Source organism: Strigops habroptila, chromosome 2 (genome assembly GCF_004027225.2).
Source record: "Strigops habroptila isolate Jane chromosome 2, bStrHab1.2.pri, whole genome shotgun sequence".
Taxonomy (NCBI): Eukaryota; Metazoa; Chordata; class Aves; order Psittaciformes; family Psittacidae; genus Strigops; species Strigops habroptila.
The window spans coordinates 11,823,674-11,851,185 of NC_044278.2; the positions used below are offsets into that span (position 1 = coordinate 11,823,674).

Genomic DNA, 27,512 nt, shown 5'->3' on the forward strand with positions numbered 1-27,512 from the left:
TTGCTAACCAAACTCGATGAGTTCATTTTAATTAAGCACTAATTTGGAGCAAATGAGAAGATAAAAGGTAGCCGCTGCTCTGCGAACGAGGCAGCAGTGGTGTTTGAGTCATGATATTAGAACTGGTTCTGAGCTGTTGCCTGACTGCTGCTATTTATGTTCCTTAATTCTGATTAGACTTTAACTATTAGTGAGACTGAACAGAGCAAGCAGGGGAGGGCTTAGGTCAGGAAAGCAGAGGCCCTGCTTAGGACTGTGCACAGGAGAATACCTGTTGTTGTTTTCTGAAGGTGGTAGGAGGCTGGCTGCTCGCACTTACTTATCTTTGCCTGTGGGTTCCTCTTCCCCCACCCCTGATGGGCTGGGGCCTGTGTTTAGTTGGAAACTGGGCTTTGTCCTAGTTCAGGACCTAATAACCTGAGTGCAGGTTACTCTCTTCTTGCAGACAGATTGGGATGCATTGGATTGTGTTTGTTCTCTGTTCCTCAGCTGGTTTATGTGTTGTTTCTCTCTTTGCAGTCTGCTCCAGCCTCCTGCTGGTTGGTGCTGCACGGCATCTGGTCCCACAGCCTGAGAAGACAACAGACGGATGCTGTGGAAGGGGCAGGAGTTTGGTTAGTGATGCAGCCCTGTCACTTGGTGTGCACGGAATTGCTGCTGCAGCCCCGTCCTGCCTTGTGCCCTGTGCTGCCCTTGCCTGGCTGCTGCACCAGCAGGTGGGTGTCTGGACCCCATCCCCATTTCTTTTGGCAGCCAGTCCTGACAGATGGCTGGGGGTCACCAGGAACGCCTCATCTTCACATCATGTGAATCTGTGTGACCCACCTCCTCACAGGGAGAGCGCAGCCCCTGGCACTGCTGAGCACCCTTATTCTATTCGGTTTCTATCATCTGCTGCAGATTTCAATGCAGCCTGCTGGTATGGGGCAGAGCTTTCCCAGACTCAGTGGCAGGAACTCCTGCCATTGATGTCTGATACAGCTACTCTGCCCTTTTCCTCACATGTGGACCACAAGCTTGTTTTGCCTTGGTCCTCCTGCTGCAGCTTTCCTTCTACCCCTGCCCACTGCAAGTGCTCTGTGCGCTGTTTTGTAGCTGGGCAGTGGTGGGAGAGAAGCAGGTGACAAATGATGACACTTGTAATTGGATGTGTTCTGGACCTTTTGCCCGTGTTGTTTGTGTTTCACCAGGACGAGAGCCATGGAGCTTTTCCTGCAGATCCGTAGCTGAAAAGAGGGAGCTGGAAGCTTTGGCTGACATTTTTGAGCCTCTCCTGGCAGAGCAACGCAAAGGTGTTGGTAAGTGCCCTTCAGCGTGCTCACTCCTGCCCTTCTGAGAGTGCAGCTGGTAGCTGATGGCTTTGAACCTCAAGTGGAAGTGGCAGGAAGGGTGCTGGCACACCTTTGGTGGGGAAGCCCAGGTAGAAGGCTGGTATTGCTGGGGCTGGTACTGCCGTCATGAGCTCCCTATAGTAAAGCACAGGAACATGAGCTGGGGTCTGGGTTTTGTCCCTGCGTGAGCTGCTGGAGGGCGGGAGGTGGCCATCCCTGCCCCAGCAGCAACTGTGGCTGCATTTCTGTGTTCCCAAGAGAGAGTGAGTAGTGTAAACTCCATCCAAAGGCTTTCCATAAACCACGCACCTTTGAAACACTATGAAGAATCTAGGAGTAGGTGTTGAAAGAAAAAAGAGATCTACACCAGCCAATATCAATTCTTGCCTTTATTTTCCTTCCCTCTTTTTATTTTTTTTGGTTGTTACTGGGGACTCAAAACAGCCTCAGTTAAAGATGCCTTGGTTTTCCTTTTGTGACGCTGCCTGACGATACCTGTGCAAACAGGCCATGGTTAGTGCAGGAGTGTTCAGCCTTCGTCCCGAGATACAGGTAATGACTCACTCGGTAACAAACCCCACACATATTCTGTCCATGTTTCCTTGACACTGAATCTGAATATTGGTTGCTATTTAAAAAAGTACAATGTTCGATTTGTTGACTTAATCACAAAACAAAACACATGAATGGAAACACTCATTTACGTGACTATTGCTTATACACCTAAGATGAAGAGTTGACTACAAATGGCCACACGTAGTTCCTTAATGAGAGAGAGTGTGTTCTTACTAAGACCATGCCAAGGCAGAAGAACACTGTAGACTGAAACATACTGTGCTTGAATTCACCTTTAGGCTATGGAGAAGGCTGTATGGGGGGGGGCACAGGGTGGGGATTTGAGTAGCTGAAATCTGAGGGGTTTGCCTGTGTTACAATACACACAGTTTATATATGGAGGAGTCCTGAGGCTGACACTGCTGCTCTTTAAGCTGCAGTGCTTTCTTCTTAAATTGTATACTGATAAAACCATTTTTGTATGTATATCTTCATTACAATGCACACATTGTGGTGTGAAAGGGCTTCTCTAGAGGAATATGTAAACTGTTTAAGAGAATTTCTGTATGTGATAATTTTATGGGTAGTAAATAGAGTGTTTCTGTTAAATATTTGTATAACAAGCTATATTTTGGTAATAGAAGAAATATCTAATTGATATAAATAGTTGAAATGCAGAACTGTAAAAAGAATTTAGAGAACAGTTAATGATACAAACCAAAACCTGTTTCTCAAATTTTCCTTAATCATGTTTTTTAATTCAAGATTTGAAACTGAATTTAAGGCTCTAGGAAATGGATTTCATTCTTTTTTAATCAAATAGCTTGTAATTCATTGAGGACTTGTCAACTCTGAAACCTTATAAATAACCTCATGCATTTTCTCTGCATACTCTGTCTACCTACAGCTGTAGGCATAAGTTTAAAAACATCTGGTTGACCCCAGGTGTGTGTGTTTGTATCTGGTTTTGGATGTGGGTGGGATAGAGAGCTGAGGGAACAGGGTATCCAAATGACCTAAATGCATCTGAAATTCAGCTAATATTTCCAGCCACTGTGGTCTATTGTAACAGAGGGTTGTGATGTTGAAGATAAGGCTATGGTTAGGATTTTGCCTGAGGTGGTGCTGTCTTAGGGGGGAAGGTGAAAGCACATGATTTTGACAGCCAGTGTCCTCAATTTTCTAATGGCAAGTCGGGTCAGATGCTGTGCTTGTTGCTTGGAATGCTGCATCTTTGTGCCTTCAGTAGCGTTTGGGTCAGGCCTCAAAAATCCCACACTCCCCCTCATTTCACAATAAACCAACCAGGCCAGAGGAGTTTCTCCTCCCTCATTGATGTTTTTAAGTGAAGGCTGTTTGTTTTTTTCCACATACATGGTAAATCTGGATAGAAAGCATTTAACAGTGTGCACTAACAAACTTATACAACATATACATTACATATATATATTTATATATATAGAATGTTCTATATACAAACATATACAACGTTTTAGATCTCTACAGACTACAAGAAAATTGATAATTATAGTCACAAGTGGTGAACTTAACAGAAATAGTAAGTTGTAATTGTCTGGAAAGATGTAAAATACGTAAGAGTGGAAAGCAAGATACAGCTGTGACCTGCTGGGGAGTGCTAGGGGAAGGTTGCTTCCCAGTTTGCTATTAAAAAGTGTCAGTTTGAGGGATGCTAAATTCTCATTTCTCTGTTGCATAAAAAATGGAAATCTACTGGCAGGTTCCCCCCTCTCCCCGGTGTTAAGCTCCAGCCGGGTCGCAGCCAGGGGCAGTCAGGCTCTGTGTAAAAGACTTGCTGAAGTCACTTCTCTCGGGGTGTGCTGCAGTGATCAGCAATTAAAAGTTGCTCTTTAATTTTGAGCTGTGATGCTCAAACCAGTGACCAGCTCAGGCTCCAGCCTGGAGCCGTTCCCACTGAACTCAGTGTTAACCACACACGTGAGGTACAGCTGAGAACTGACACGGAACCAGCAGCTTCCTTGTCACTGAAGTGAGCCACGTGCCACCACTCCCAGGGCTGCCTCCTGCACACCAGCTCGTGGTGGAAACCAGCTGTACAAGGGCCATGCTGGACCCGGTGACAGCCTTTCTGTCTGCACCAGCTCTGCAGAAGCAGACAGACCAAATGCTGGTGGGATGGCCTTGGTGTGGTGTCAGTGAAGACTGCTTAGCTCCTTTGTAAAAGTGGAGAAGGCAGGAAGAATAAGGGCTTGAAAGCTGGTTAGAGGGTTTGAATGCTGCCCCAAATGATTTTGTTGCCCAGGGACTAGTGGGTTTGCAGTATAGGCCAGAGTGCAGGAAGGCAGAATGTACATTTAAACAGAAGATAGAATTGCTATAATGTTGTGATTTATTTCTCATTCTAGAGAATGAGAAAGCAATAAGGAATAAATGTGCTTCCTCACAGACGCAAGTGGCCAGTTCTGTGACCCAGTTGCTGCCAGTAGTTCCCCAGTTCCTGTTGGCATCAGGATGGTGAGTTTGCTGTTTCCTCAAACACTCAGAGACAGCCTCTCAGCTCTTGGACAATTCCAATTCCTTTACCCTTGCCAGAAACGCAGGCAGAGCTTGGGCTTTGACCTTTTTCCCAGCAAGTTTCAAAGGTTCTAACAATTATAGAGCAGTTTCCTCCATGACAGAGAGGAACTTGTTGAGGCTCAGTCCTGGCTGAGCTAGACTCGGCAGGGCCATCGTTTTGATTCTGCCCATAGAGAAACGTGAAAATCCTGCAAAGCATGACATTGCTGTGGTGCTACAATATGAATTTAAAACTTAACACCTCTGGTCTGCTCCAACCCTTTAACTTGTGCAGCTGGGCTGATGGTGAAAGCCAGACTTCTGGACTGTACACTTTGCCACGCTCCATTTTATTGTAACAAAAGGAAGGATAGGGGAAGGGCATCATCTGAACACTAGGCTGACAGAGACATCAGTGAAGTCAAGGTCTGGTTAGGAGGGGGATGCTGCCCCTCTGCATCAGTGTCTGTCAGGACTCTATGAAGGGACAGAGGCCATTATTCTTCTCTTACAGAAAAATTTTAAGTGCTGCTTCTCAACCTTTTCCTCACTTTCCTTTTCTGATTTGAAGCTATGTCCAGGCGCATGCAACCAAGCCTTCAGTGCCTTGTCTCCAAGCCAATCTTGGAAAAATTTCTAACTTAACAGTTGACCTGTGCGGCACTGAGGCTCCTGTAGCACACTCATGGGCTGGGGCTCTACTGGTGTAGACAGGTAATAGGTTCTACGTACCGCTCTCTTCTCTAGCTGCAGGTTGGGGACTTAGAAACCAAATGAGCCACTTTGAAGCAGAAGCAAATGATGTTTAGCAGCGTGAGCAGAACATCAAGTGCCGCTCACCCATGGTGTCATTTATAGATGTGTTATATGTGTATGTTCCTAATTGGTTTCCATGCTCCTTCCCCAGCCCATAATTTAGTCTTGTTGCTGTGATCTTTGCCCCAGCCCTAGCGGGGGGGTTACCATGCAGTTTCCTTTAGCATAATTTCAACTGACCGCTGAAGAAGAATCACTGGTGCTGCTAAGCTGCTAAGCAGCTTCTGCCAGCAGAACTTGAGAGGGCTGCGCTTCCCCATCTTGCCTTTCCTCACTTGGAAGACACCATTTCCTAAGCTGGTTTGCTATTCCTGTGACTGGGAAATAAGGCAACCAAGTGACGCAGATGCCATGGGAATGACAACTGCCATAGCCCCCTTCAAGGACAACTGAGATGAATCTAGAGCACATGTTAAAAGTACAGATAAGGATGACATGTCGTGCTCTGAATTGCAAATAACCCTTCTATGCTCTTGTTTTCATGACATTTCAGGTAGTGCCTGTCTCGCTACTTGAAAAAAATCTGTAAATTTTGGGCATAGGATTTTGAATTTATTTATTCTTCTGGTAGGAGTTAGAGAGCACTGATTTCAAGCAAGGGTTTTCAAGGGAAAGAAATAGCAGATAAGAAAATGCAGCTCAACTCATTTTTATGTTGAAAACAGTAGCGAACATGCTTGAAATGTACTGGCTTTTTGTAATGTCACTTTTAAAAAATAAAGATTTTTGCCATTTAAGTGTTTGGTTTGGGTTTGGGTTTTTTTTGTCTCGGAATAGAAATAAATCCCATTTTTCTTCGGTCACAACATGCTTTCTTTTTCTCTTTTTTTTGTTTTGTTTTTTAAGATGTCAATTAGTCATGCAAAGGTTTATAAGTAAGTGCATTAACATTTGAGTTTGTACAGAGTATTTTCAACCAGATGCACTCCCCACAGTTCATACCTCTGAGAAACTACATGCCACAGTGATGCTTTCGGGAAAAAATTGTCTACCGCATGAGCCAGCTGCTGGAGTAAGACCCACGTCATTTCAGCTTCCATCTCACGGTCTGTAACATTTCTCCTTGCCTCCCACCATGATGAATCCAATAATAGTAACAGGAAAACATCTTCTAGGAGAAAAAAAACCTGTCTCTGGCCAGTGACTGGTAGATTTGGGAATGACTGCCGCTTCCCTGAACAGTGTTCTTAAAGCCACAAGTAGCTTCTGTGAAAGTCTAAAACTGGTACCACTTTTTGTCCTTGTATTTCAGCATCACCTGCAGAAACAGGAAACAGACAAAGTGATATAAACCACTGCTCTGCAACGATTCTTCTCTGTGAGGGTGCTGAGGCGCTGGCACAGGGTGCCCAGAGAAGCTGTGGCTGCCCCATCCCTGGCAGTGTTCAAGGCCAGGCTGGACGCAGGGGCTTGGAGCAACCTGGTCCAGTGGAAGGTGTCCCTGCCTGTGGATGAGCTTTAAGGTCCCTTCTAACCCAAAGCAGGCTGGGATTCTATGATATATCACACATGACCTAGGCCCAGTAACTGTCACAAACTCCATAAGTTAAAAATGAAGAGCAGTGTGGTACTTTACTAGCAGTGTCATCAGGTCTCAAGTCCACTGAGGCCTCATGTTGAATTTCATAATTAATTGTGACATTTAAACAAAATAATTTTAAAAAGTGACCTGCTCTTGCTGGGCATTGGAAGAGTTTTCCTGAGGAGCTTTAATTCATTTTCTTCTGCAAGAAGTACAGAGCTATAGGAATAACCAGGAACTTTCTTTTTATGCCTTATGGAAAGAAGCTTGCCTAGGGAGCACAGTAGATATGCCCTGAATATAGAAACTTTTTGCATTCCAGGGCACATTCTTTCTGTTAGTTTGGGGGAGTTTGGGGTTTTTTTTTGTGGTTGGTTTTGTTGGGGTTTTTTTTTGTCAGACTTAAAAAGCCAATAAAAACATAAAGGTCTTGTCCAGAGATGTGATGCATGTTAAGTAAAAACCATGCATTTTGAGATGTATTCTTTAATGTTTTATCTTCAAGGAAAATCACTGTAGTTGATTCCCAGCCTTAACAGCGTGGGATGGAAGAACTTTCCATTTCCAGCTCTAAGCACAGAAGTGTCTGTTCCAGGCAAGCCCTATTCTATAGAACTGTACCACAGTGTTGTACAAGAAATGTTCTCCTCCTCTTCCCAATCGGATCTGTAAAGGTTCCTGTATACACATCCACCTACCTGTTTTCTGCCCTACTGCATAGATGTGCTGCACTGAGAGGCTTAAAAAAACCCCCCAGCAGAATAAGAAAGGCGAGAGATGAGAAGTGCCATGTTCTAAATTCAGAGGCTAGCAATGGATGCTCATTTAAGAAAAGATGAAAGGAAGAGGTGTGCAATGGAAGTTTATTTTGGGCATTCTCATTGTTTGGGAGCAGGAAAGATGGTGTGCCAGTTAACATGAGTACACCTAAACCGACATGACTGGGTGAACTGGGAGAACCATATTTGACTTTCCCAAAGGGAAGCAAAAGCTTGGTTGCAAGGTGGCAGTTCCTAGCTCTGGGTGTGTGGTGCCAGGGCCCCTACCTCATGTGCATGTTTGGAAAATGCCTCGGCGCTGGCCATCATGCTCGCAGTCCTTTCATCCAGCTCTCCCAGCTTCTGTCCTCTCTCATCAAGGGCAATTCGTGCACGAGTCAAGTCCCCAATGACGCCTCCTGCGGCTCCTCTCACACCTTCAATTCCACCTGATCCAGGGATGTGCTGGGCAAGACTGCGAGAGGCTTTTCCTGCTGTGGCCTCGCCAACTGCAAAAGAGAAATGGACAAAGAAAGAGGAATGAGTCCCTGGCCGTGGCTCTGTCAGTGCTTCTCATCCTCAAGCTGCAGCCTCACAGTGGTGATGCCACTTGATGCGCAGATGGCACATGTGGAAGGCTTTGCTCTGTGCACAGCTACAGCACAGTTGTGTCACACCCCGTCCTCAGTTGCTTCAGAGAGCTGCCAAGGTGAAGGAATCGTGAGAGGCAGCTGAGGACCCTCCCCCTTGTTCATGGTGTCATCTTTACTTTTTCATCCATGATCTGAACCTTGTGTACCCCTCCATTCAGAAGCTAACAATGGATGGATGCTGAGACATTGGAACAATGGAAGGGTGCTGAGGCCCTGGCACAGAAAAAGCTGTGGCTGCCCCATCCCTGGCAGTGTTCAAGGCCAGGATGGACGGGGCTTGGTCTGGTCAAAGGTGTCCCTGCCTGTGGCAGGGGGTTGGAACTGGATGAGCTTTAAGGTCCCTTCCAACCCACATCAGTCTGAGTCTATGATTTCCCTATGACAAGGGCAGGGGATCCCACAAATTAATTTCTGAAAGAAAAACAACCCAATCCCAATAAATTACTTACAAAGCTCCTCTCTGTCAAAAGCTTGTCCACTTCCTCCAAAAAGTCCTTTGAGAAAGCCTCTGTTTTGGGCTTCTGGTGTTTCCACAGGAGTAAACAAATCCCCAAGCATGTCCTAGCAAAGTCAGACAAAAGTCCATGTGAAAAATAGGTGAGATGAAAGCAGTTCTGGGTGTTTTCATTATTTGCATTAATGAGTCCACATGCATTGGATCTAATCAATGAGTTTTAAAAGGTTCTGTTGTGCAAACAGTATTGAGTACTTAGCATTTGTGCTTCATGACAGGCAAATACTTGGACTAACCAGATTCACTCATGCTTTCGGAGGGACTTGGTTTGTCACTGCCCAGTCTTACGTTCATTACCACAGAGAAAAAAATCTATAAGCACTGCAGAGTGTAAATACCAGTGATAAGATCACATTTTGCTTGGAAACAGCAGAGACGACACTATAATTGAATAAACAAGCAGGGCAGTCACTCCCTGTTTTCTTTTTATAGCTTACCTGAGGTCAGCGCTTCCGAGCAGCTCACAGAATTTGGTGGTTTGTTGTGTGGGTGGTTTCTGTGGGCTTTTTTAAGCAAAATCGCACCACCTTCCATACAACCTCCCCTTGTACTCCTCTGGTGGTGTGCGTGGTGGCAGTGCCATCAGTAACGCTAAATAAGCTGAAGGCACTGTCATGGTGGCAGACCTTGGAGCCATCGGCCCAACCAGCTCTGATGCCCAGATTGATTTGCAGCAGTACTGGGAAAAGGGAGCTCTCCTGAATTAAACTGAGTTAAAAAGCATGCAGTCACGTCCGTGTTTGGAACCAGCACTGGGAACACTCGCTGCCCTGTTGCTCAGCTTGTGTTTCCTCACCCAAGCCCCAACAGGCTGTTGTGCTGCACAGAGCACTCTGCTCCTGGCAGGGTGAGTACTGAGGGTGCTTCTGCTCCTCTGTACAGTCACCTGCTGTGGGGAGAAAAACCACTGCAGCCCTTAGAGCCCAAGTGGAGGCACTCGTGAGCCTGGCCCTGTTTTCCCAGGCAGGAGGTGACACCCGGTCATCTGCTCTGGGTACATGTACGACAACTGGGCAAGGCTTTTACTGTCCTCTTCACAGAAGAGCCAAGGTATCAGCAGCCACAGCCTGGCAGCACAGAGCAGCAAGGGCCAAGCTTCCCTTGGGTTGGTTGTCGCATGATGCTATTAAGGTTAATAAACAAAATAATGTAGCTTGTAAGAGCCTCTCACTGTAGGTCCATATTCTAAGGTACCTTGATCAAACCTTCTGATCATTTTACAATTGGTTCCATGCAAAACAGCTGCTTCTCCGATGCGCAGAAGCTTGTGTGCAATGCTCGCTCCTCACAGGCCTTTTTCAGACTTGAGACAGGCAGTGCTGCGATGGGAGTTGAGCAGCTCAGCACATGTTATTCCCTGGGGCATTATGAGTGCTGGCAGGACCATTTCTTTTATATTCCTATCCCAGTTCATTGCTAATTATATAACCTAGAGCTTACCCCCCCCCCCAATTTTTTTCCCCTTTTATTACTCATTTTCTCCCTGTAACCTCTCACAATTCCTCCTCTTCAGTAAATGAAATTTTAATTTGCATTTTCATTGTAAAAAAACCCCCAAGTCCAAAACCTCAACTGAAATCTCACATCATAAAGACCTTTTGCTCAAATTATTTCTTTTAATTAGATCATTTCTATAGCTTCTGTATTTTAATGTACAACAGGAGAGATGCTTTCCTCTTGTGGAAGAAGAGGAGTACCAATTATTGGAGTAAAAACAATGGTAAATAATTAAAAAATAGATTAAAACAGAGCATATTTTTTGGTGCTAACCACACTGTTTTGTCTCCTGCTCCCACCTATCTCCTGAAAGCTGCAAGTATTCAGATATTTTTAAGAGTTAAAATCAAAACTGATTAAAAATACAGGAAGGAATTCATATTGTCACTGAGGCAGTTGCTGTGGTTGGACACATGCTGGTACCAACTGTTGTAGCTGCTATCCATGTGTAGTTTCCCTGTCTTTCCCTTCAGTCATTTCTAACAGTTGGTCTTTCATACGGTAGGACTTAGAGAACTGGGCTGTGAAGAGTCCCACGTGGGCACAAATCTGCCTCTGTATGGAGCCAGCAGAGAGACTGCAGCTACATGTGGGCAAGGTGTAGGCCCAGGTGCAGGAGCAAGGTGACAGTGCCATGAAAAGCACTGTCTTTTCAAACAGCAACAGAGCTGCTTTGGCATCATTCAGGCAGGGCAAGTGGAGAGGAACGCGCCTGTGCTGCTCCTGCATGCCTGACCTGCTCCTGCAGCACAGCCTGCGCTTCAAATACTGAAATCCAGCAGTGAACATGTGGCAATTCACACCTGATGCACCAGGCCACCAGCCCTCCCACACAAGCACAAAGGCACCACAGCAAGGGTTTGAGCCTTACCTGTAGATTGTCACACATCTCCTGGCTGTAAGTCAGGCGCTGGATCTCTGTGGGAGAGCTGAGATACAAAGCTTGCCCTTCGTTAGTGAAACAAAAGGTCCGTGCTATCCTCATGTCTGTTACTGGCAAGTAGTTGACGTCCAGCAGTGGGCGAAGGCTGGGCAAGCTGCCGGGAAGCAGATACCCACGTTAGTCACCGGTTGCCACTCCTGGTACACCTGATCTGGAGCTGCGTTTTAAACCAACGTTTACGTTTATGCTTTTCATAACTGGAATAGTTAAAGTGCAGCTCTAAGCTGAAAAACTCTCCCATCACCACGCTGCCTTCCCGCCATACTTTGCTTCCTTGGCTGAAGAAGTTTCAGCTGCCTCAATAACCCTTAATCTGCTGCTGCTCTCTGGGTCTGGGATGTGTGTGACTTCTGCCACGTGGCTGGGCAGTTTGCAGGGTAAGGTCTGCCCCAGTTATCACATGGGCATGGACCCTGCTTCCAGGCCCTGCTGCAGCATTGCCTTTGCTGTCCTCCGGCTTCCCCTGGCTTGCCACTTTGGCAAACCACTTCCAAAATGTAAATGGCCTGGCTGGGAAAAGGGAGCGTGGAAGGTGAGGGCACAGCTAGAGGGCTACTGCGCAGTCAGCTCACGGGTGGAGGTGACAAGGAAGGGAAACCCGGTGCTCTGAGCAGAAAATCTTCTGAAATGGCAAGAGTGAGACTTGCTGCTTCACACTGGATGAACAGAACCCTTTCTGTGCCCGAGTTTTTCTATCCTCCTCCATACCTGACCTACCATAACTGAGCAAAATTATAAGGGCTTTCTTTTATGATAGGTAAAAATCACCAGCCATCAGTCATCATGGGTGGGGAGGAATTGCTATGAAAGAACAGTTTGCTTTGCTGTGCAACTGCCTTGACTCCCCGTGTGGAGACAGGCCAAGAACAGGTATGGCAGTGGCAAGGCAGGGCATTAAATGCACCCACCAGGGAGTTAATGCAGAGCATCAGGCACTCTGGAGCAAACACAAGTGGAACGTGACAGCACTGTGCCACCTCTTTGCTTAGTTTTGCCCCAAGATTAGTTAGATAAGTACCTCAGTGTCATGATGTGCCCATTGGCACAAAAGCACGCCAGACAGACGCTGTTACAGAGGGTGACCACATCTGCTCGCAATAAAAAGGACGTTTCGGTGATGTTGTGGACATAAAGACATGTTTGGGAAGGCAATGAGAAGACTTTAGCTTGTTTTTCTGAACAAATGACCGCAAATTGATGATCACCCATATCCTGGGAGGAGGAAGGGGAATGCATGACAAGCTTCCTTCTCCTTGTCTTTTCACCGTCATCAGCACTGTGTGGGTCCCTCCATACTTCGTACGGTGGATGTGTCAATGTCCCCATGCAGTCCAAGCACGCGAAGGTCAGCACAGCTCCTTTCAGTGTCAGAACTGTGCCTGCAAAACATGATTTCCTCTCACTGACACTGGCCCCACAATGAAGCTGGTTGTCAGCACCGTAAACGCGTGCAGCACAGCTGACGTTCAGCTCTTGTAAACAGAGCAAACGCATTCATCTAGCTAAGGTGACAAGTCTTGCTTGCTCTGTTCTTCCTGACCACACAACAAAGTGAACAAACAAGCTGCCAGTACTGAAAAAGTCTTAGGCAAGAGATATTAAATAATCTATATAATACATGCTACTGAATACCATAAAGATAGGTTGTTATCTTTACATTACACTACTAGGCTATTTGTTCCCTAGCAGTAAAACTGCTGCTCTTAGTCTGGTGACCTTCAGCACTGTTCTTCTAAAGAAGCTGGTGGGTAGGAAACCCTCTATTCCTGCACATTCTCTGGGTTTTGTCGTGATTTTACTGTAAAGGTACTAAGCACATACTGCCTCTCCTCGGACCTGACCTCTCTCAGCCCTCTGTTCTCTCTGCCACACCATCTGTCACTCACTCAGCCAAGGATCTCTCCTGCTACCTCAACCTGCCAACATTTTTGTTTCCTTTCCTGAATTCCCTTCTGCCTCTCTGCAGCTTTCTGATTCATAGACAGTGAAACACTTCCCAGCATTCCAGACAGGATTGCTATAGGATCAGAGCTGTTATGCAGGACTGTAATTTCACAATATGAAGGAACGCTGCTAATTTCCCTGTCCTCACAAGATAAAGGTAACTTTGCCCGTGACACAAAGTACTCTTCAGAACTAACACAACTGAAGCATCTCAGTTCATGAAGCTGCGGGTCTCCCACAGCATCTTTATTTACCCGTGTGCCTTTTGTGTAGTGAGTGACTGTTGCTTCATACATGTATTGAGAAATTCCTGCCCCAAAGGCCATACAAAATCATGCAGTTATTCCCCCCTTGTACCAAGGCAGGTAATAGACGAGAAAAGAGTTGCGCTCTTACCGCTTGGTGACACCATGACCGGCTCTGACTGCCGTAAATCATCACTAGCAGGCAGATTAAGGGAGAGGATTAGGACCATACCGAGGCCTGTTCCAACCCAGAGACACGGGGAGACAGCGGAGTCGTTCTTTCGGGCAAAGGACTCCATGAAGTACAAAGCAGTAATTGCCTCCTTGGAGTCCCGGTCGATACTGGACACGCTGGAGCTTCGGGAACGGCTGAAGGAGTTTTCCCTATTTTCTGCATAAATAAATACAAGCAAACAGGCATAAATTGGCAATCCTCGAAGAGGCACAAGCCTGCAGCAAATACAAACTCCCTGTAGAGTATAGAAAACACAGAGTTTTTGTAACCTGAGCAAACATTCTGATACCAGCTTGCTGCCAGTGTATAAGTAAGTGTGAAAAATGCTGTCAGACCTCATCAGTTAGATCTGCATTAGAAATAGCTGCTTATTATGGAGATTAGCACAGACTAATTAGAATTTACAACAGCCCTAGCTCAAAGGACTTGTTCTAAAGAGCATGGAATAATTTTAGACCCATATGTTACCAATGCATTTTAAATTAATCCATGTATCTCACTGCTGTAGGACACGAAGGGGGACACCATTACCAACTTCAGAGCATGTGTCCTTTGCTCTGCCCTTGTTTCCACTGCTAGGACGTTCTAGCACTGTGTTCATAGCCATGGTTTATTGTCAAGCTGTTAATAACTGCTCTCTGGGGAAAAGACTGCTAAAGTAATCCCAGCATCCAAAGCATCCTGGGGTAGAAATCAACTCTGTGTTCCCAGGGAGCAAAGTGAGAAACCTGCTCTGTGCCCTTGGCAACAACTGCATGGTGAGCCTGGGCTGACTGGTTCATCTTTCTGCCTAAGCTTCAGCAGGCAACAGCAGGAGCCAGCTGGAGGCAGAGTCGTATTGTCCTCACTGCAAATACATATGTTTGGAGACTCTCTCTGAGCTTTTCAAAGAGGAATAGCAAGAAACAGGGTCTAACTGCTGTAGGACTAGGGATCCCTGCTCTGCTTTGCCTAGTGCCAAGAAGGAAGCACAAAGCTGTGCAAGGGAGCTCCTGGCCATGCACTGAAGGCTATAAAGCACACTGAGGCTAAAAGTTTACTGAAGAGTAGAGGAGCCAGAGGGATGAAGAGAGTAGGGCTGGCTGCTAGCACAGTCTTTGCAAAACAATTTGTGCTGTCAACTAGCCTGTACTCAAAAATATGGCTACATCATTGGAAACCTCATATGCTCTTCTGCAACAATAACTAGAGGACCAGGAGGCTCTGGAGATGGAGAAATAGTTGAAGCTATTGGACCTCAGATACAAGGCTCGCTTCTGAACCTATCATTATGAAGTAGATCTGTGTCTGGTATGAAATGATCCTTCTTATAGCTCAGAAGAGAGAGCTGTCTTTTCAGAGCCAGTAGAAACATCTGAAATGAGGAACACTTTCTGCCATGGTTGAAGAATAAAATTAGAAAAGGACTTTCTCACGTACTCCAACTTAAAACTGGGCCAAGCCTTATATTGTATATATGGTTCCTGCTCTCCCCCAGAAGCAGCAGTTTTGCTGGTGAATCTCTTCCTCATATCATGCGTTGCAGCACTACATTCCTGTACCCAGATGACTCAGTGTAAACTGCTTTGAAATTATCCTCTTCACAGCAACTACCTGGGAAAGACTGGAGACAACCATGGCAAAGCACGGTTGGAACCGCACCAAGTGTTACCACGTATGCTACCTTCAAAGGTGGCACTCAGGGATGGGGGTGCAGATTCTCCTGCTGCTCTTTCACACTTGGGCCAGGTTCTATTCTTTGAGGGCATCTGTAACTTGTCAAACAGGAGCTCCACAGGAACAGCCACCCCGGCGCTCTCATGGAAAAGAAACTTACGTGTACTTGACCTTCCAAGCGCTGCCCTCACCCTGTTTCACCTTCATGTAGGCACTGTTGTAGCTCTCTAGTTGTGGCTCAACACTGCTAAATATATCTGCATAAAACTGGGATTGTTTATTCATGTGCAAACACAGCTTCTAATACCTTGAGAATTAGTGTCTCCCATAACCCCAAGCACTTTGTACTTCTCCTGCAGTGGACTGGTTGGCCCAGCTCCTTCCTAAGCACAGTGACAGCTGCCAGGTAAAGAAGGGGAAGACAGTAATTTCAAGGCAGAGATCAGGGATCCACATATATATATTTTTATATATATATATTTTTTTCCCCCCAAAGGATACCTAATTTAAAGAAAATATTATTATGTAATTCATTTTCTCTTTAACAGGTGTATTAATATCACAGTCACACAGAATTCAAATATGGTGGTGCTCAAACTGAGAAAGATGTTGAAAGGACAAATGCAGTTAGTGTGGGCGACATACACGGAACTTAAAATATATGATATGCCATTTGCATGTGTCATCAAGCTTTCTCCCTCCCTAAATTAACAAGAAATGTTCCTCACTCCTGTGCAGTACAGTTAACTAATACATCTTTGCAGAACTGCCACTAACAGACAGAATCTTCGGGACAGTTCTGGGAACACACTGTGCCATTTTGTATTAAATGCACTACTCGAACTGAAATTCTAAAGACCAGCACGATACATGCCAAATTTTGATGTCATTAAACATATGTGAACAGCAACCCAAACCCCATGAAAGGCTGCAATCACTATGTGGCTTTATCGGCTAGCTCTAAAGCAAGGTAGAAATCTCTTCCTCTTTCAGGATAAAATTTACTTTAGGCCTATACCCTGGGGCTCTTTTCTCAAAGAGATTCTACCCCAAATTCTCTATTTCGAAACCATCCAATTGTGTCCTGGAGAAATAGAAAAACACTTTCTTTGGGAAATCTTAAAACTTGCCATATCCTTTCCTAGCATGATTGCTATGGTTTCAAATGATGTCCCATTGTTTAAAGGTTGACCCGTATGAACACTGCCAATCTGTAGTAATCCTTAACCCAACCGCCATATTCCAGGTTTTCTCTTACATTTTCCTTTTCTCTCACTGCATGCTGAGTGTAGCAACAATGTCAGCTACAGCATCTTTCTACAGGAGGCTGAACCAGGACCATGTCTAGGTACTCCCTGTAACCTAGGTCAGACAAAGTTTATTCAGACTCTCTGCTTCAGTAAGGTGATAGGATGATGGTATGTGAAAGGCAGAAACTTTTCTGATCCACGGTTCTTTCCCTCTTCTCCTCCTCTGCAGAACATCCTGCTAAATGACACTTTCTCACAAATGTGCTCCCACCTCTGAATTGCCTCCTGCTTTGAGGGAGGCCAGGATTCCTTTTCTCCGAGAGGCACATATCCAACTCCCAGGATCCCTCTGCTCCCACCCAGCCATCTCTCTCATATGACCATGTCCTTTTTCCTCCTCTTCCTCTTGCAGACCTGGATTTCCAAATTGATCTCTATGCTGCTCCTGCAGCTAGCAGCAGAGGGGCTGAGAGCACCATCAGACCAGTCCAGCATCCCCTGGGAGCTAACATGTGACTCTCATTTGGGAGATGCTGCTATTCATGCTGTTAAGACTATGAGCAGCTCTGAGCAAAAGCATTATCATCTGCAGCCAGTGCATTTTAAAAAGCTGCATTCCATGGGTCAAAAGCACACAACACCACTACCACCACTAGTAGTCTTGCTTTCTTCAAGGTGTTTTCATTCAGTCCTGTCCTATGCATGGTTTGGGTTAGTGAGATGCAGATGGAAACTCAGGAACCAACTTCCTTGGTAACACCGGACTGATTGTTAAACTCCAGACATGAGCAACAGCACACAAATAGAAGGCTTCTGATATAAAAGCAACTGCAAACCCTCTCCTACCGACCTCACTGACAGAAACACACAGGACACTTCAACTCACATGCTAGGATAAAAACGAAGCCAGTGTTTTTGGGTCTTACCTTTGTTCATCCATGTGTGAGCAGTATAGTGACGCTCGTCGTGTGAGAATTTACTGATTCGATGTAATTGCTGAAGCATTGCCCGTCTGGAAATGTAACCTACTGCCACAAAATGCATGCATTGCAAAAGGACAAGAACAATTGAGCCAACCGTCATCATGACATTTATACGAAAGCAGCCCTGAGCAGTTATTGCCCTACTCTCTCCTTGCATGACAGAGCTGTCCCGCTGCAGTGCCCTGGTGTCTAGGAGAAGATTTAATTCAGGGGTTTGGGGCTTTTCTGAGAATTTAAAAGAAGTTCTTCCCTGTGAGGGTGCTGAGGCACTGGCACAGGGTGCCCAGAGAAGCTGTGGCTGCCCCATCCCTGGCAGTGTTCAAGGCCAGGTTGGAGCTGGATGAGCTTTAAGGTCCCTCCAACCCAGACCAGTCTGCGATTCTGTGAGTAAATGATTCCATATGTTTCAAGACTGCAGAGATTTATTTCTTTTCCTTAAACTTCCTTTTGTTTAGTGGAAATAAAACTGGAACTTCATTACTTTCAATAGAATTAAAAAAAAAAAAAAAAAAGGAAGGAGGATATTAATAAAAATATGGATGCATTTTCAGGAGAATGTTCTGCCTTCTCTATTCTCAGCTGCAGCAAAGGCTTTGTAAAGGGAACACATCCTCACTTATCTTTTCCAAGAAATTTTCATTATGACTATTCCAAAATAGTGGAGTTAGCTCTAACACAGAAGCATAAACTGATTTTCTTCTGGAAGTTAGGACTCATGAAAGGAAAAGTATCAGTTGTTATGAGGAATGAAAAAACCCCTAAAAACCTACCAGTGACAAAGATCAATATTTTCACAGCAAATGTTTAAATTCATTACTGAAGCGTTTTGCAATTGACTTGGATGCTATTTATAAGTACTTTCCCAGTTATGACATACCAAGTAATTGATCTGCTTATAAAACATTTACAAAAATTGACCTTTTTTAATATGGAAACCAATACTTTCTGGAAACCAAGTTAAATGGTTGATGTTCTCCTCACTTGGAGAATTCTATAAGTTTTAATGCTAAATATTAGACTTAACAGAAGCTAATGAAGCTATTAAAACATTTGCCACTTCAAGGATCTGAAAATTTTAAGAGAAGTCTGTCATTTTTAGAATGATTAGTCAGGAAAGCATGCAAAGCTCTGAATGCCAGTGTGAACGTACAGTAAAGGAATTATACTTCAAACATGAATTTGCAGACAGTAACATCAGAGAGACACAGAGACTGACCCAGATTACTGATGGCAATGCTTCAGCAACACAGAGGAGAAAGGGGCAGGAAGTAACGCTGCAGGGCTTTCACACAGTTAAGAACACCGCACATTTACTTGGCTAAAAACATCTTTGAACACATTTTAATAGCACCACTCTAAAGCTGCATTCCACATAAAGCGATTTGCTAGAAAGCAGCAGAAGTTGTCTCAAAGCACAAACAGCACAGTAATAATCTGGAATTTTCCTGTGAATGATTTCCTAATGGAGCAAATCAAATAAGTTTCCCTAAAACTATGTTGAAAAGCCTGTGTATACACAGCTTGCAGAGCATTCAAACCAGGGTGGTTGAGTCTGCTCTTACACAGACCTCACAGTTGTGGGATGCTTGACCCTCCCTGGAAAAGGTTCTGCCATGTATTGCCCTGAAGTTACAGCAGTGTAATCAGAATGGCTTCATGGAATCATGAATGATACAAGACTGATGTAAATGATGGCAAATAGAGGCCTGACAGAGAAAACAGATTCAAGTCACCAGACTTGGATCTTTATTTTGATATTTCCAGAATATGGTAAAGTTCAGGCTTAGGTTTTAGTTCAAAATCTTTTAAAAACCAGAAGGGAACTGTTAGGGCAGAACTATTCTTCACATTGCAACTGAAGTAGAAATAAGCATTTTTTTTGGAAAGATAAAAATGCAGGAGGTCTTCACAGTAAGCAATCTCTCAAACTTCCATATTCAATTGTATGAATCACTTCCCTTGACTTACACAAGCAAACTGTCTTCACATTCAGATCACTAAGAGCTCAATTTGGTATAGGTTATAAGTTTGGAACCATATTTTTTTAATCAAAGACACCACAACTCTCTAAAACTTAAATCTCCACCTAAAAATATCCATTCTGCTGAAGCAACTTTTGTAACATTGATGGTTGGGAAATAATAGGATGTTGTGTAACTTTCATATGTGGAAGTACTCAAGAATAAGGTGGACACAAAAGGCATTATAGAAGAAAAACCTTGAGTTCATTCAATAACAAAGTCAAAATAGTTTATGTTATAACGAAGCAAGTGAAAGCATTTTAAAGGACTCTTTTCAGTCCCCCCACCTCATTCCCCCCCCCTAGATCTTCTGCTTGTGTAACTGAAGTGTAGTTAGAAAAGCTTTGCTTTTAAAAAACCCTTTGGAAGAGCTATTATGAGATAATGAACAATCTCAGAATATTCCCATACTACCTTCCCCAGTTCTCTATACAGAACTGCCCATCACCTATTCCCTTCTGCCACAGAAGTACCAGGAACCACCCAATGGTGTGTCCCACTTCCAAAAAGTTTCCAGAATTATTTCAGATGTAGAAAAATGGCTTATAGTGATCTAAAGTGATTGCTAGCAAGCACAGAAATGTTAAAGCTGAGCATGCAGTGCAAATTCTACATGCCTGGAGTACAGGGTGAAAAAGCTTAACTTGGAATCAATTCCTCATTTAAAATAAAACCGAATTGCCCTTCAGTGAAGTAAGAACAAGTAAATTTTCATTAGTTGGTTTTTTGAAAAACAAGTAAAAATTGCAGATTCTTGTAAGAAAGCAAGTGGACCCTAACATCACAGTAGAACCTGATGGAAAATGTACTCCAAGGAAAAAACCAAACATGAACTCTACCTAGCACAACAGAGTTGGATTTTAGACACCAGCAGCTCACATTGCACCCATGCAAGGCTTTTCTCCATTTCTTCCCAGGCCTTTCCTGGGACATGCTCTTTCACAAGGCACCACAAGTCTATAGACAACCTCTCTCCACTGCTTTTTCCAGGGACAGAGGGTATTGAAAGCTCTGTTGTGATCACAGTGAGGCGGATACACACTTAAATGCCACTTAAACATCTGATCTAACCTTAAGCCAGTGGTTAGATCCAGGAAAGATTATGATTCAGTCTAAATGACAACAGCACTACTGGCTTTTTGCAGTGGAGGATTTTATTTTACCTACAGTAGAATACAAGCACACACACTCTCCATCATAACTGAAAAAGAACTTAACACTATGGACAAGTCACTTCTGGAAACAATTATATTATCTCAAGAATAACCTATGGAATTTATAGCTCACTGTTCAAATGGAACACTTTGAAATGGATATAAAAACCTTACAGAAGATGCTCTAATATCCTTCGGAGGAGCACTTGCCTTTTTGGTGTCAAATGTTTTATTACAGCCATGCAGAATTTGCTGTTCTGAAAACTTTGAGTTTGCAGTGCCCATTAGAGCAGAAGTGCTGTGATTTTGCTAAATACTGGAAAAATTAATTTCAGCTTCCTAATAACTTCTTTTTTATTTGGAGAATGCTTTCTGCAGTAAGGAACAGACTGTCTACTTATAGAACAGGTCGTCTATGCAACATTTTTATCTGCTTCTCTGCACAGACAAGAAATGTGGTGGCAAACCGAGCAGTTAGTGGAGACCGTGGTTTACCATAGTGTCTCTAAGTTATTTCCTATTATAATACTCTTATCATACCAGTTACAGTGATGTAAAGTAACTTCAAATGAAATTATTTAGAAGCAAAACCAACACCATAAATCCCTCACTGAAAAAATAAAAATTTCATGCCAAGGGCTCTTCCGCCTGCTATGAAAACCTAGCCATGAAAAGCCACGGCACCTAGGGGCCTCCTGCAATGTGGTCGCATGATTACTGTAACATGCCCAGTGGATCAGGTAAGTGTCAATTTGGCTGGTTGCTTGGGCAAGAAAGTTTACCAAAATCATCCACTCTGCAATATGGAAAGGCATGGCGAAAGGAATGCAGTGAGAGCAGGGAATATGAGCTGTTCTCAAAACTTGCTTGACATGCAATAACCTCCTCGGGGGATCCATTTCTGTGGTTAACTGCCCTTGTGACAAAAATTCATCTCTGATTGTCTCCCTGAAGTCACGTCTCTGCCTTAGTAATTTATGTCCCTTGCATCCTGTCCTTTTCTCAGCAGCCAGGCACAGCAGATTATTCCCTACCTCTCTGCAGTACTCTGCCAGGCATTTGAATAATTTTGTGCTTTTTCTTCAGTATTTTTCTAGATCAAACCACCAGGTTGTTTCTCTCTCTCCATGGAGGCCCAGGAACCACTACCTTTGAGAACTGCAGTAATCGTCTTCTAGGCCCCTTAGTTCAGACCTATATGTGGGCTTCGGAGCCAGCAGATCCAAGAAAAAAGGAGCTAATGATAAAACCAGAAATGTTCTATGACATAGGACATCATGCTCAGCAAATAAAGCTGGGGGAAGAAACAGGGGGCGGGGGGGACAGGACACATTCAGAGTTCAGCTTCCCAAGAAGCCGTTTGCATGATGGAGCCCTGCTTTCCTGGAGATGGCTAAACATCTGCATGCTGGTGAGAATGAGTGAATGAATTCCTTGGTTTGCTTTGCTTGGGTGCACAGCTTTTGCTTTACCTATTAAATTGTCTTCTTTTATCTCAACCCATGAGTTTTCTCACTTTTACCCTTCTGATTCTCTCCCCCATCTCACTGCAGGGGAGTGAGTGAGTGGCTGTGTGGGGCTTAGTTGCTGGCTGGGGTTATACCACAGCAAGAAAATCCTGCAATATGCAGCATTACATCAGCTAAGGCTGGTTCCTCAGGCTACAGACATTTTACAAGGTAACCATCCAGTATCACATTTCCAAGACAGCATATTGGACTTGCGAGAGCAATTTTCATCCCTTGTCTATAGCTTCACGCACAGATTCACAGGCTAATACTGGTTAAATACAGATCAATCCTAAGACTTTGGAAACCTTGTCATAGAAACAACAGAGCAAAGGGACAGGCTGACATACATACATAGAAAATTTGCTGAATCTAAAAACCAAACCAAAAGCCTCAAAAAACTCAGCACCAAAACCAATATCAAAATCGATGAGGAAAAATATCTGGAAGCCTCTGCCAGGCTGTCTACAAGGCTTCTTATGGTGATCCTCACAAATACTTCCGCGTAATAAAAGAAGTTTATAGTATACACCAAATACTACCCATTTCCAAAACAAATTGGACAAAATCATGCAAGAAAGAAAACAACTTATCCCCCAAAAACTTTTAGGGCTATATGAGATACAAAAGAAAATATTCAAGTATAAAAGTATACTGGATCTATTTTATTAAAATGGAAATTGTATTGTATTTGCCATACAATTTTTGATAAGGTTATTAAAGATAATGACTAAATATTCTTGAGTGGTTTGTTTTGCCAGTTCACAGTGACATTTCAAGTGCTCTATATCAAATTTTAACTACATATAATCAGGAATTAATCCAAAAGCTGAGGTAAATGCAGAAACTGAATTATTTTAAAGACTAGCTAAAGCACATTCAAAGACTCTACTCTTAGCATTCCTAGCAAATTACAATGCACAGCAAATCCGTGTTAGGATTCCTTGTTGAGAGGTGAGTTTGTAGCACTAAGACCTAAATGGCCTTTCTAGTCAAGGGAGATTAAGCTGGACTAATTAAAAACTACGTAATGGGAAATAAAAGCAATAATTAAAAAAGAAAGTTTTCTTGAGAAGAAAATAGATTTCCAAACACAACATTTCAAAGGAAAAACTCCACTCTGTTTCTACTGTCTTCCTTAGAGGTATGATAAAACCGCAGGTGGACTATGGACATACATATACAGAATGCCCCAATTTCTATGTGAATGCAGGCAAGGAGTTAAAAAGGGCAGAGTCTGCCAGCACAAGCTCTTGATGGCAACTAGCAAGTCACGGCAGAGAGAACTGTTTGGAGAATGCAAACTTGCTTAAAAAAAGGAGAATGTTTATAAAAAAAGCAATAACCAAGAAGTATCAAACCTGAAAGACTTCTCAGAGTTGGTTCTAAGTTATAAAAGCAAAGAGGACTGCGTGCTAGCATATCTGTGCACACATCCATGCACCCTCCAGCTATACAAGTGTAACCGCACTGAGTTCCCTACCTCCCACAACAGTTTTATTTTTACTCTTTAACATCAGTGTTTTCCTTAATCTAAAATTACAATTACAAAGTTGACTGAAATACAGCTTTTGTTTTCCTATGCGGAAAAAGAGCAGATGTTTTGGGCCTATTCATCTACGTTGAAATTCTTGATCAGGCTGAGATCTCTGCTGTTCTAGACGGAAAGGGGGCTTTACCAGGTTTAACAACTATGTACTATTAGCTCTTAGACTCAGATGCACTGTTTTGGATCTATGTCACAGGACAGAAGGCAAGCCAGGTAGGGGTACATATTTCCTCCAAAGCAGCTAAACAGAAGGTTAATATAATCTGTATTCCAATGTTTCTGTGAGGATACCTGCAGATAAAATAGGGTGCTAGTCAAGAGCTGGAACACGCCAAGACATGATCAGTGCAAATGGCTACAGCCATATAATCTCTAACTCCTAAAATCTCTAAAATGCCTGGTCAAAAAGGACTAGAAGAAGTGAAGAATTTAAAAGTTCCTGTATTTGTGGTTTTGTTTACAGTGCAAATAAATTCTTATATTATTGCAAGGAAGAAACAGCTTAATCAAAAGTATGTGAAAAAAGACTATTCAGAATCAAGAACATGCTATTAAGATCTTGTAAAGTTCTAATTTCTTGCTAAAATTAGAGAATTTTGAGAATTGCACAGAATATTGAGCAACTATAGAATTCACTAGTAAAGCATAAGAATACTGCATTTATGACACTAGAAGATGCTACAGAACAACAGGTAACATTTTAAATAGCATAAATGGTATTTGAGAAGTGCTGTATTGCATGTCTGGCTGATTACTGGCAGAGATGTAACCCTAACAAGCTATTTGATCTCGATACCAGTGTTTTGGGGGAAAAAATAAACCCAGGCTTTGAACCTGAAATAGCTGTAATCCTTAGCTTGGAAGAAAATTTACTCGAGTTAAAAAAGTTGCAGAGCTGTTCAAGTTTTTTCCATGTTAGATGAGGATACTGGTAAAGTCATAGGTTTAAGTAGTAACAGTAACCATGATTAAAAGACACGTCTCTGCTGCTGTTACTTGGCTTTTGAATTATTCTTCTATGAGCATGGAAGAAGTATCAGCACTTTATGAAACTGAACAGTTTGCAATATTTGGACAAGCAGAAAACTAGACACTCTCCCTCCCTCAATTTTCTTCCTATGATTCATCATTGCAAAGATGTTCTTCAAAAATGCTTTTCTATATCAGGAATCCTTCTGCACATATGAAGAGGTAAGAGTCAGCAAAACCTTGACAATCAGCTAACAGGAATGAAGTCAGAAGAATTTATTGTGTGAAAACTGCTTGAAAATACACTTGATCAAAATGCTGGAAATACAGTTCCTGTTGCACCGAAAAGATCGGATTTAAATAAGTAGATTTTGAAATCCAGTGTGAGAGGTGAAGACCGATTTATTCTTCTAAAAGGTATCTTATGATTAGTCACCAAAATGTATTATCTTTGTAATCAAATCAATTAGGAGAGGATGTAAACAGCAGGAATTGGAAGCATGCACTATTAAAAAAATCTCCAGGTGTTATCCGTGCCACAGGGACAGACTCAAGGGAAGGTAAGAACCATTTACCCACACACAAAGGCACATTTTAATGTATAAAAAGTGCTTAACACTACTGCGCGAGCAATCTCTCATCAAAATTCTACTCAGGTAGAACAATAAAATCCTACCAAATCCTAACTTGAAACACTACCTCTCAAGCAAGGACATAAAATGTGTATCTTGATTTACCACATGAATATATATAGAGAAAAATAATTTCTTAGGAATATACCTATTGTTTATTGCAGCATATGCTCCAAAGTAACCAATATATTCCTAGCATAGAGAGGATTGTTTGATTTTATTTTGGAACAGCCCAACCAGAAGTTTAGATTAAAGCCAGTGCACATTTTGGAGAGAATGCTAATTCTCAGTATATTCTTTCTCAAACCCTTTAACTCCTCATCTTCCTTCTCCCTCACCCTCCTCTTTATCCCCAAGTGAAGACTCTTTCAAGGATCATGCCACCTTCCTTCCACCATATTATTTAGTATAAAAACCTTCAGAAATAAATCAAACCACTCGCCAAAGCAGCATGTCTGGAAATTCAAGATGCATGAAGAACAGGGGAATGTCAGTCATTCCAGACAGCTCAGTTAGTGGAGCTAGAATACCACAGAATACAAATACCATAGGCATCTGAAAAATAAGTGTAGACAAGTTGGACAGACAGCTTTGTTTTAATGAGAGAATATAAATAATCAGACAATTTAGTCTATAGACCTGCTGGAAGGTGACTTGTACACGAACCCCCACCCTCAACGACAAACCCAAACCATGCCCCATCACATTACATGTTAATATCAATTATTCTAAAGACTGTCTGGCTCTTTCTTGCAACACTCATTTCACTGACCTTAATAAGAGTTGTAATATCATTTAAGTAACACCACTGATACTTTTAAATAGGGATTTCTTATGTCACTTAATTTACTCCTCACCCCTGAAAGGAAGTTATATAATTATCTCTAGAAAGAAATATACCTTAATAGTAAACCTGATAGGTATCTTTCATGACAAAGAAATCATCATCATACCATCAAAAGTATCACTGTCTTAATAAATGTTTTGTACACAAGGGTCAGTGGGACCTTAAAAGGTTAAGGTTCTACCTGTCAGTGACCCTACTTACTCTGGGAGGGTGGGAGGGAAAAGAAAGGAAGCAGCATATAAGAATTAGGTAGTACCATGGCCTGGTTATGTACAAGTAGTGCTGATGTTGCAGCAGTAACTTCATACAAGAATTCCAGAAGAGTTCGGTACTACATAGGATGAAGAAAAACACACAGCAATAGAAACCACTGTGGAAGTGATGTATTTTCCACCACAAGCTATCATATGACAATGGTACTTACCATATCTGTGTGGTGCATAAAGAGAGATAGGTGAAAGAGTTATGTTATGAACATCATCAATAACTATTGTGGAGGTAAAAATGGTGATTATGCAGATGAAACCTGCCCTTATGCACAGGAATTTATAAAAGTCTCAGAGCTCTGTAAATCTGCTTTAGTGCAATGTTCACACAGGAGCCATTAAATAATCCAAGTGAAAACTGAAATTTATAGTAGGTTTGGCATTTAAACAGGATTACTTCTTATAACTGATTGCTGAGGATTACTCTTACTTATATGCAGCCCACAGTGCAATTTAACATTTCTGCTGTTTACCCCATGAATCTTTGAAGAGCCCTTGACATTGAAACATTCTCCTAAAGAAGAGATCATTGGATGGTCACTGAAGAAACAGCAGTGTCAGTTGAAATGTCACTATTACCCAAGTTTTTGACCCTGTTTCTCTGCATAAAGTTAATACTAAACCAGTAAAGTCATGTGGGCACTTCTCATTTGCTTTAGTGCAAAAGGAGTTGGATAATGTAATCCAATATAGAAAGCTGTTTAAGTTAAATGTTTCTGTATTTAAAAAAATTAACAACTCAAAGGATTTATCTTTCACCAGTATCTGTCCTGCTGTGATAACCTCTGGTGATGGGAGCTCACTTCTAACAGAGACTTAATGACATAGCTAGAAGATAGTAACACATTCAGTGAGCAGAGCCATTTTGCAGAGAGCCTCTAGCCATGCTTTGCTCTGTATCTCACAAATGAATGTAGGTAAATGCTGTTCTTAAATAAAACTGAAGGAGCTGCTAGAGGAGCTGCAATGGACTTCAGGATTATCAGCTCCGTTCCAGCCAAGAACATAATCTTGGAACTCTCTATGCCGAATTAGGATGTTTTCTTATAGTGTCACACACACATAGACACTATTTGTTTCGTTGTATGGTCTCTACAAAAGTCAGAAGGGCCAAAAAAGAATTTGCTAT

The 27,512-nt window shown here is 42.9% G+C and overlaps 1 protein-coding gene and 1 long non-coding RNA gene across 8 annotated transcripts in view; one reads left to right on the plus strand and one right to left on the minus strand.

Moving 5' to 3' along the window:
• The first annotated feature begins 1,711 nt into the window (after window positions 1-1,711).
• On the plus strand, window positions 1,712-5,974 carry LOC115601689. Its single transcript, XR_003989448.1, has 2 exons — window positions 1,712-4,379; window positions 5,169-5,974. It is a non-coding gene; the product is annotated as an uncharacterized LOC115601689 (long non-coding RNA).
• A 100-nt stretch (window positions 5,975-6,074) lies between these two features.
• STXBP5L (syntaxin binding protein 5 like) overlaps window positions 6,075-27,512 on the minus strand; it is a 188,510-nt gene continuing 167,072 nt past the window's right edge. For 6 of the 7 annotated variants that reach the window (XM_030472014.1, XM_030472013.1, XM_030472012.1 and 3 more), the window contains 6 exons: window positions 13,465-13,704; window positions 12,143-12,503; window positions 11,053-11,218; window positions 8,620-8,731; window positions 7,806-8,026; window positions 6,075-6,495 (listed from right to left, as the gene is read on the minus strand). In XM_030472014.1, the coding sequence (XP_030327874.1) occupies window positions 6,454-6,495; window positions 7,806-8,026; window positions 8,620-8,731; window positions 11,053-11,218; window positions 12,143-12,503; window positions 13,465-13,704 (1,142 nt within the window). In that variant the 3' untranslated portion in view covers window positions 6,075-6,453. The remainder of the gene's footprint in view (window positions 6,496-7,805; window positions 8,027-8,619; window positions 8,732-11,052; window positions 11,219-12,142; window positions 12,504-13,464; window positions 13,705-27,512) is intronic. The other variant, XR_003989447.1, reaches the window with a different exon arrangement.